The sequence below is a fragment of the Colobus angolensis genome, unplaced genomic scaffold (genome assembly GCF_000951035.1).
Source record: "Colobus angolensis palliatus isolate OR3802 unplaced genomic scaffold, Cang.pa_1.0 Scaffold84, whole genome shotgun sequence".
NCBI lineage: Eukaryota > Metazoa > Chordata > Mammalia > Primates > Cercopithecidae > Colobus > Colobus angolensis.
In genome coordinates this window covers 450,997-460,672 of record NW_012122265.1, presented here as the reverse complement: position 1 = coordinate 460,672, position 9,676 = coordinate 450,997, and the positions used below count along the sequence as shown (strand labels likewise).

General features: G+C 61.2%; 1 protein-coding gene across 1 annotated transcript; it reads left to right on the top strand.

The window, feature by feature from the left end:
- CDHR5 (cadherin-related family member 5) lies at positions 1-8,892 on the top strand. Its single transcript, XM_011930003.1, has 14 exons — positions 1-351; positions 441-616; positions 909-959; positions 3,396-3,488; positions 3,635-3,736; positions 3,843-3,953; positions 4,040-4,210; positions 5,227-5,317; positions 5,483-5,580; positions 5,764-5,964; positions 6,118-6,231; positions 6,315-6,399; positions 7,350-7,507; positions 7,686-8,892. Exons 1-14 carry the CDS (start codon positions 267-269, stop codon positions 8,106-8,108), a joined length of 1,959 nt encoding a protein of 652 aa, XP_011785393.1. The 5' UTR covers positions 1-266; the 3' UTR covers positions 8,109-8,892.
- The last annotated feature ends 784 nt before the right edge of the window (positions 8,893-9,676 follow it).

The following is a 9,676-nucleotide window of genomic DNA, read 5'->3' as shown; positions in this document are numbered from 1 at the left end:
AGTCCTTTCTGCCCTGTGCCTCGGTGCCTGTGGCCTGAGCCCCCTGGGTGATCCCTGTACTCAGTCTAACTGGGGCCAAATGACTGCCCCCCTTCTGGCAGTGGGCTGGACCCGCCGGCCAGCGGGAGCCCCCTTGGCAGAGGCCGGTTGTAAAGGATCATAAAGTGGGTGGCGTCTGGCTGGGGCGAAGGTCGCTGAAGTAGGAACTGCGCCAGTCCTGGACGCCAAACCCACTCGGACCCTCCTGCCAGGTGACAGCCGCCAAGATGGGGTCTTGGGCCCTGCTGTGGCCTCCCCTGCTGCTCACCGGGCTGCTTGGCCGACCCCCGGGGGCCGTGGCCCAGGCCCAGTGTACGTGTGGGCAGGGGTAGGTAGGTGGGGGCACAGGGGGGGAGAGCCAGGGGCTGGGAGGCGCTGACCCCTCCTCTGCAACCTTACAGACTGCTCTGTGAACAAGTCCTTCTTTGAAGTCGAGGAGAACACAAATGTCACCGAGCCGCTGGTGGACATTCATGTCCCAGAGGGCCAGGAGGTGATCCTCGGGTCCTTGTCCACCCCCTTCGCATTTCGGATCCAGGGAAACCAGCTGTTTCTCAACGTGACTCCTGATTACGAGGTGTGGGCAGCAGGTGGGTGGGGAGTGGGGGCTCCCAGGAGAAGGGCGCCTGGATCCTCAGGCCACAACTTCCCCACGGGGCCCAGGAGTTCTATGCCTGCAGGCATCCACTAACACCCATGCTTGGTGGTGCCTGCCCTAGAAGGCTGGGCCATTTCGGGATGAAGGCTGGGCCCACACCCTCAGCACTGATCACTGATGATGGGGACCCTGGGCCAGCGCCTGCCCCCTTGGGCTCAGTCTCACCACCTGTGGGGCGGGACAGTGACTGCAGACCCCTCTGCCTCCACAGGAGAACTCACTACTTGAAGCTCAGCTGCTGTGTCAGAGCGGAGGCACACTGGTGAGTCCCCGCCCCGCTTTCCCAGCCCCGCTCTCCCCGCCCACCAGGCCACCTCAGCTGGGCTCTGCCCTGCCGGTCCAGGGCCAGTCTTTGATGACCTCACCTAGGGTGTGGTTTCAAATGCCATCCCTCCGAGAGCGATGCTCACATTTCCTCCAGTCCAGACTCTGCCCTGAACTGTGGGAGTCCCCGTCACTGACCCCTTGTCCAGCAGATACCCCCACCCAGTGTGCCCAAGACTCCCACCCACTCCCTCAACCACCACTGCCCCCACAAGGGAGGCACCTTTATCCTGCCAGCCACTGGGACCACCTTGGTTTCCACTCGCTCTCCCTCCCCACGTCCCCCGCTAAGCCCCCCATTGGTAAATCACTTGGCTCTGCCCCAGCTCGATCCAGAAATCCACCGTCTGCCCATATCCAGTCCCACCAGGGCCGGGACACTAGCACCCATTTTGGGAAACTTTCAGCTGGCCCACTGGCTTCCCTGTTGCCCCTTGCCGGTCCCAGTCCACTCCATGCCGCAGAACAGCCTCTGTGGATGCTGTAAACCGAGGCTGCCCAGTCCACCCCAGCCCTCCATAGCTCCTTTCTCACCGAGAGTCAAACCCAGGTGTACTGTGCGGAGGCTCTGCTGCAGCCTCAGAGCTCCCGCAGGCACGCTCCTCCCTCACCTGCTCAGGTCTGCAATCTTCAGAGAAATCCCAACTGCTCTATTAGGGAATAGCTGCATCCCAGCCCCGCTCCCCCAACATCCTACTTCTTGACCAGCAGCATGTTTTTCGACTTTATTAAGGAAAATTACAGAATCCTGAGGCCAGCACAGGCCCCCCCACCTACCAGCAGACGGCGGGCTCTGTGCCCTCCGCACACCACAGCACATCACCCACACATATCTTGGGATGTGTCCCTGAAAGAGAGGGACGCTTCTTTTTTTTGAGACAGAGTCTCGCTCTGTTACCCAGGCTGGAGTGCGGTGGCAAGATCTCGGCTCACTGCAACCGCTGCCTCCTGGGTTCAAGTGATTCTCCTGCCTCAGCCTCCCGAGTAGCTGGGATTACAGGCGCCCGCCACCACGCTTGGCTAATTTTTGTATTTTTGGTAGAGACAGGATTTCACCATGTTGGTCAGGCTGATCTCAAACTCCTGACCTGGTGATCTGCCCACCTCAGCCTCCCAAAGTGCTGGGATTTCAGGTATGAGTCACTGCGCCTGGCCAGGACCCTTCTTTTTTTTTTTCAGATGGAGTCACCTTCTGTCGCCCAGGCTGGAATGCAGTGGCGCGATTTCCGCTCACTACAACCTCTGCCTCCCAGGTTCAAACGATTCTCCTGCCTTGGCCTCCACCCACCTCGGCCTCCCAAAGTGCTGGGATTACAGACGCCCGCCACCACACTTAGCTAATTTTTGTATTTTTAGTAGAGACAGGGTTTCACCATGTTGGCCACATTGGTCTCGAACTCTTGACCTCAGGTGGTCTACTCGCCTCGGCCTCCCAAAGTGCTGGGATTCCAGGCGTGAGCCACTGTGCCTGCCGGGACTCTTCTTTTTAAAACATATCCACAATGTCGTCACACCTGGGAAAAGTGGTCACTTTCTACCTCAAATGTCCAGGATGCCGCATTCCCCGTGGTCTCTGAAGGGTTTTTTAATAATTGTTTATTTGAATCAGGGTCCACGTTATGCACCTAGCTGATAATTCTCCTGAGTTTCTGTTCATCTTCACGTTTCCCTTTCTCCCATCTTTTCTCTTGGAGATTTATTTGTGAAGAAACTGGGTTGTCGGCTGGGCACGGTGGCTCACACCTGTAATCCCAGCACTTTGGGAGGCCGAGGCAGGCACATCACCTGAGGTCGCGAGTTTGAGACCAGCCTGACCAACATGGAGAGACCCCGTCTCTTCTAAAAATAAAAAATTACCCGGGTGTGATGGCAGGCGCCTGTAATCCCAGCTACTCGAGAAGGCAGAGGCAGGAGAAGCGCTTAAACCTGGGAGGCAGACGTTGCAGTGAGCCAAGATCACGCCACTGCACTGCAGCCTGGGTGACAGAATGAGACTCTGTATCCAAAAAAACAAAAAAAAAAAAAAAAGAAAAGAACTGGATTGTCTTTCCTTACTTGAGATTCTGCTGGTTGCATCCCCAAGTACCTGCATTATTTTTCTGTGGCGCACCTGCCACCTCCTGGCTTTATAAAGTCCTTTTTGTCTGTTGTTGTAAGTCCTGCCAGGACAGGCACCACTGGGCAGAGATTTGTCTCTTGTGATCTCTGCATCCCAGCACCTAGAGCTGTGCAGCCCCCCTGCAGCCCCCCAACACCACTGAGTGAGTGGATGGATAGCTGTCGAGGGGTGCACCTCACTCACGATGGGGACAGACAGCCGTCGAGGGCTGCACCTCACTCACGATGCGGAGAGGCTGATGGCCACACCCTACAGGTGACCCAGCTGAGGGTGTTCGTGTCAGTGCTGGACGTCAATGACAATGCCCCCGAATTCCCCTTTACAACCAAGGAGATAAGGGTGGAAGAGGTGAGGCCAGCGAAGCTGCCGGGGCTGGGCAGGGGGTGCGGGAGCCCAGGGTGAGGGCAGGGGCGAGTGGTGGCCGGGGGCTCAACCACAGCGGGGGTCCACAGGAGCCAAGAGTGTGGCCAGACCAAGCCCCTCTCCCTCCCTAGGACACTAAAGTGAACTCCACCGTCATCCCTGAGACAGAACTGCAGGCCGAGGACAAAGACAAGGATGACACTCTGTTCTACACCCTCCAGGAAGTGACCGCAGTCAGTGCCGCCCGCCCTGCCCCAGCGTGAGCCCCTCGCCTCTGCCACCCGCAGCCGCCCTCGCCCTCCCAGGCTCTTAGGCTCTGCCTTCCCTGATCCTCCCCAGGGTGCTAGTGACTACTTTTCCCTGGTGGGTGCAAACCACCCCGCCCTGAGGCTGGACCGGACCCTGGACTTCTACGAGCGGCCGAACATGGTCTTCTGGCTGCTGGTGCGGGTGAGTGGCTCACCCCAGCCCTGAGTCCCACACGCTTGAGGCCCCCCTGGCCCCAGCTGCTCCCAGGCCTGATCTGGCTGTTGCAGGACACTGCAGAGGAGAATGTGGAGCCCAGCCACACGGCCACCGCCACGCTGGTGCTGAACGTGGTGCCTGCCGACCTGCGGCCCCCCTGGTTCCTGCCCTGCACCTTCTCAGATGGCCACGTCTGCATCCAAGCTCAGTACCACGGGGCCGTCCCCATGGGGCACACACTGGTAATGGGGAGGGAGGCGCAGTGCACGGGGCAGGGCCTTCTAGGCAGGTTGGAGGCAGGGACGGCCAGGATCAGAAGAAGGGCAGGGTCAGGGTCAGGGGGTGGGGCCAGTTTTGGTTGTGACTTTGAAACAAATACAGACTCTCCTTGTAAACCCATCTTTCCCATCTTGAGGGGGTGAGGGAGCAAACCCTGAACACACAGAGGAGTGTGGGCCCCAGAGCCAGGCGGTCTCAGGGGCCTGGGGAGGTGGGCTGGGGCCCTGGAGTTTATTTATTTATTTATTTATTTTAGACAGAGTCTCGCTCTGTGGCCCAGGCTGGAGTGCAGTGGCTGGATCTCAGCTCACTGCAAGCTCCGCCTCCCGGGTTTACGCCATTCTCCTGCCTCAGCCTCCCGAGTAGCTGGGACTACAGGCGCCCGCCACCTCGCCCGGCTAGTTTTTTTTTGTATTTTTTAGTAGAGACGGGGTTTCACCGTGTTAGCCAGGATGGTCTCGATCTCCTGACCTCGTGATCCGCCCGTCTCAGCCTCCCAAAGTGCTGGGATTACAGGCTTCAGCCACCGCGCCCGGCCGGCCCTGGAATTCTTAAGGGATGATGACATCTCTGCCCTGCTCACAGTCACCACTAGGCGCACACAGGCTGTCTGCAAACCTTCACGGCACCGAGGCACCCGGGGCCACCACACAGCACATGAGAGGCAGAAATGCAGACCCGGGAGCTCCCCGCTTCCTAAATGTTTGCTTAGCCGTCAAGACAAGCATTGTGCAAATGGGACTCAGTATCTTTGGGCAACTTGACTTATTCGTTAGTGAGGGACCCACAGGGGTATGACTCATTGTGATGCTGGGACAAGGGACAGTCCCAGGCAGGCAGGGACGCCCGGCCACCAGCGGGACTGGGCCCCTCCTCAGCCAGCCCTGCCCTGGCTGACCTTGATGGGGAGCCAGAGGGGCCAGGTTGGGGCCATCCACCCCAGCCCCACAACATGCCCTCCTCTCCATCATCCTTGAAGCCATCCCCCCTCATCCTGCGTCCCGGACCCATCTACGCTGAGGATGGAGACCGCGGCATCAACCAAGCCATCATCTACAGCATCTTCAGTGGTGAGTGGGGCCCAGCCCTCAACAATGCCCTGGACCCCTCTCTGTCCCTGTCTCCATCCCCACCTTGGGCTGGGGAAGCCCCAGGGGCACCTGCCAGCAAGGCAGAGCTGGCTGGGTCCCTGGGCCTCAGGGGGCCGGGACTGAGCACTTCCATCATCCTCCCAGGAAATGTGAATGGTACATTCGTCATCCACCCAGACTCCGGCAACCTCACCATGGCCAGGAGTGTCCCCAGTGCCACGACCTTCCTTCTGCTGGTGAAGGTGAGGTGGGGACCTGCATGGGGGGCAAGACAGTGCAGGCAGGGTGGAAGGTAGGGCGGGGGTCAGGGCCGGGGGGCAGGGCAGGGCCCCTGCCAAGTCTGCATCTGTTCTTCCTGAGCCCCAGGCTTCAGCGCCAGCTCCATCGTCAACCCCACGAGTCACGGCTGCTTCTCCCGCCTCTAGGGCCAGCAGGCTGACCTTGCCCGCTACTCAGTGACCCAGGTCACCGTGGAAGCTGTGGCTGCAGCTGGGAGCCCACCCCACTTCCCCCAGAGCCTGTACCGTGGCACCGTGGCACTTGGCGCTGGAGCAGGTGTTGTGGTCAAGGATGTAGCTGCCCCCTCTCAGCCTCTGAGGATCCAGGCTCGGGACCCGGAGTTCTCAGTAGGTAGCACACGCAAGGCTGATGCCTGCCGCCCCCATGGCAGCCTTCCTGTTGCCCAGGGTCCCTGGGCCCACCTGGCCTCCCCTCTGTGGGTGGGTCAGGGCTGCACGTGGGAGGCAGCCTGGCCAGGGACTCAATGAGACCCTGTCCAGGACCTCAACTCGGCCATCACGTATCGAATTACCAACCACTCACATTTCCGGATGGAGGGAGAGGTTGTGCTGACCACCACCACACTGACCCAGGCGGGGGCCTTCTATGCAGAGGTGAAGGGCAGGGCAGGTGGGCATCTCCAAGGGTGTGGGGCTTAAAGACGTGCCCAGGAGGGACAAGCCCCTTCCTGCCCCAGGTTGAGGCCAAAAACACGGTGACCTCTGGCGCTGCGACCACAGTCATTGAGATACAGGTTTCCGAACAGGAGCCGCCCTCCACAGGTGAGCCCCCATCCCCAGAGGCGGGAGGAACAACTGGGCCCTGGACCAGCACCACTTCCGAGGCCCCCAGACCCCCTGTGCCCTCCCAGGGAGCCTCCACAACCAGTTCTGGGGGAGGCACAGGCCCTCATCCACCCTCTGGCACAACTCTGAGGCCACCAACCTCATCCACACCCGGGAGGCCCCCGGGTGCAGAAACCAGCACCTCCCACCAACCAGCCATACCCGGTGGCGGCATAGCACAGACCCCAAAGCCAGGAACCTCTCAGCCGATGCCCCCCGGTGCAGAAACCAGCACCTCCCACCAACCAGCCATACCCGGTGGTGGCACAGCACAGACCCCAAAGCCAGGAACCTCTCAGCCGATGCCCCCCGGTGTGGGAACCAGCACCTCCCACCAACCAGCCATACCCGGTGGGGGCACAGCTCAGACCCCAGAGCCAGGAACCTCTCTGCCGATGACCCCCAGCAGGAACACCCCGTCCTCAGGTACCCACTCCGTTGCCTTCCCTCCCTGGCTCAGGTCACTGGGTGGTAGGGGAAATGCCGTAGGAAGGGTCCACCCCAGGCTGACCTGGCCTGACTATGAAATCCCAGAGGGGTCTGTTTAGGACTGACAGACACAGACAGGCCAAAGGCCCCCAGTGAACTGTGGTGTGTGTAGGACAGAGGCCAGATTTGGGGTCCAGCGAATCCCCTGATTCCCACAGCTGCCGGCTCACCCTGCAAGCCCCTGCCCCTCCTGTGAGCAGCCTGGCCTCCTGGGGGGGGCCCAGGGTCTCACTGGGACACACAGGCCCCTTGAGCCAGGGTCAGCAGAGCCTGAGATTTGGGAGACAGCCCAGGCCTAGGTGATTTCCAAGTGTCTCAAGCCTGGCACAGGTTGGCATGGGGAATGCCTGGGGCGCTCAGCAGTGCGGGGGTGATGGCATTTTCCACAACGATGCCAGGTGGCAGCCCCTCGGAGGACAAGCGCTTCTCGGTGGTGGACATGGCAGCCCTGGGTGGGGTGCTGGGTGCACTGCTGCTGCTGGCTCTCCTTGGCCTCACTGTCCTTGTCCACAAGCACTACGGCTCCCGGCTCAAGTGCTGCTCTGGCAAAGCTCCGGTGAGGCCCAGGGTGGAGGGCAGGGCAGGCGACCTGCAGGGAGTGGGGGACAGGAGAGGGGAGGGCAGAGGGGAATATGTGGAGGCGGAGGGGTGTCCCCTGTGGAATGAGGGTGTGGAGAGGCCACATGGCAGCAGAGACCCAGGGACCCCGCTGACGCCTTCACTCCCGCTAGCAGGAACCCCAGCCCCCAGGCTTTGACAACCAGGCGTTCCTCCCTGACCACGAGGCCAACTGGGCGCCCGCCCCCAGCCCCACGCGCGACCCCAAGCCTGCGGAGGCCCCGCCGACGCCCGCGGAGCCCGCGCCCCCTGGCCCCGCGCCCCCAGGCAGTGCCCCTGAGGCCCCGGCAGCGGCCCAAGCCGGGGGAAGCCCGGCAGCGGTGAGGTCCATCCTGACCAAGGAGCGGCGGCCGGAGGGCGGGTACAAGGCCGTGTGGTTCGGCGAGGACATCGGGGCGGAGGCAGACGTGGTCGTTCTCAACACGCCCACCCTGGACGTGGATGGCGCCAGCGACTCCAGCAGCGGCGACGAGGGCGAGGGCGCGGGGCCGGGCAGGGGTCCCCACGATGAGCCCCACGGCGACGACTCCTACATCTAAGCGGCCCCTCCACCCTCTCCCCCTGCCGCGCGGGCGCTACAGGTCCCGCTCCCGTAACCCCCGACCCAAGGCAGAATAAAGCGAGGCTCCCGAAACCCAGGCCGTGGCGTGGAGCGGGCGCGCGGGTCCGTGCGGGCCCCATTTGCTCACGTCCCCCATCGTCCTCGGCGCTCGAGCCGGGGTGTGCAGAGGGGGGTGGCGGGTCCGGCCGCGCTGTCCCCACCCGAAGGCTGCAACGCTTCCTGTAAACCACCTGCTGTGCCCACTGTCTTCCCGAGGCTTCCGTGCCAGCTGGCCCGCGAAGTTCCTCTCCTGCTCTAACCACAGCCCGAGAGGGCACTCCCCTCCCCCAGTCTGCACTGGGGATCTCAGGCACCCGCTCAACTCAGACCTACCACTGCGGACCCTACACAGAGATTGCCCGGGGAGGCTGAGGAGCCAACGCAAATCCCCAAGACCATGCGCTTGGAAGCCAGTGGTCTCAAACATCTGCCGGGCTGGGGGTCCTAGTCCCCTTCTGAAATCTACATGCTTGGGTTGGGGCCCAGCATTAAACACCCATCCAGAGGCCTGGACTGAGGCGCGCTGGGGGTGGGTGCGCGCGTGTGTCCTGAGCAGGAGCGGGACCAGGAGGCCTAGGGGTGAGAGACACCTCCCGGTCACTTCTCCCAAGGCCAGAGCCCAGGCTGGCCGCCCATGCCCAGAACCATCAAGGGGTCCCTTGTGGGTTGTCAGCACTGCCCCTGATGAAAAGACACTATTAATTCCTTTCCAAATGTTTTAATTGCGAGAGCGTTTGATATTCTTGTCTGAACAATCTAAAGAACCCAAAGGGGGCCGCACGGTGGCTCCTGCCTGTAATCCCAGCACTTTGGGAGGCCAAGGCGGGCGGATCACCTGAGGTCAGGAGTTCGAGACTAGCTTGACCAACTTAGAAAAACCCCGTCTCTACTAAAAATACAAAATTTACCGGGCATGGTGGCTCATGCCTGTACTCCCAGCTACTTGGGAGCCTGAGACAGGAGAATCACTTGAACCCAGGAGGTGTAGGTTGTGGTGAGCCAAGATTGGGCCACTGCACTCCAGCCTGGGCAACAAAAGCGAAACTCCATCTCAAAAAAAGGAACCCAAACGGTGCAGCTGCCCCTTTTTTGAGGCATGTCCACCTCCCATTACCCACTTCCTTTTTTTAGAGACTCAGTCATGCTCTGTCCCCTGGGCTGGAGTGGAGTGGCTCCATCTCAGCTCACTGCAGCCTCGACCTCCTGGGCTCAAGTGATTCTCCTGCCTCAGCCTCCCAAGTACCTGGGACTACAGGCCTGCGCCACCACGCCCGGCTAATTTTTGTATTTTTAGTAGAGACTGGGTTTCACCATGTTTGCCAGGCTGGTCTCGAACTCCTGACCTCAAGTGATCGGCCGGCCTCGGCCTCCCAAAGTGCTGGGATTACAGGCAGGAGCCACCGCGCCCGGCCCCATTACCCACTTCTAAAAGCGCAACAAGGTCTGGGCGCGGTGGCTCACGCCTGTAATCCCAGCACTTTGGGAGGCCGAGGCGGGCGGATCACG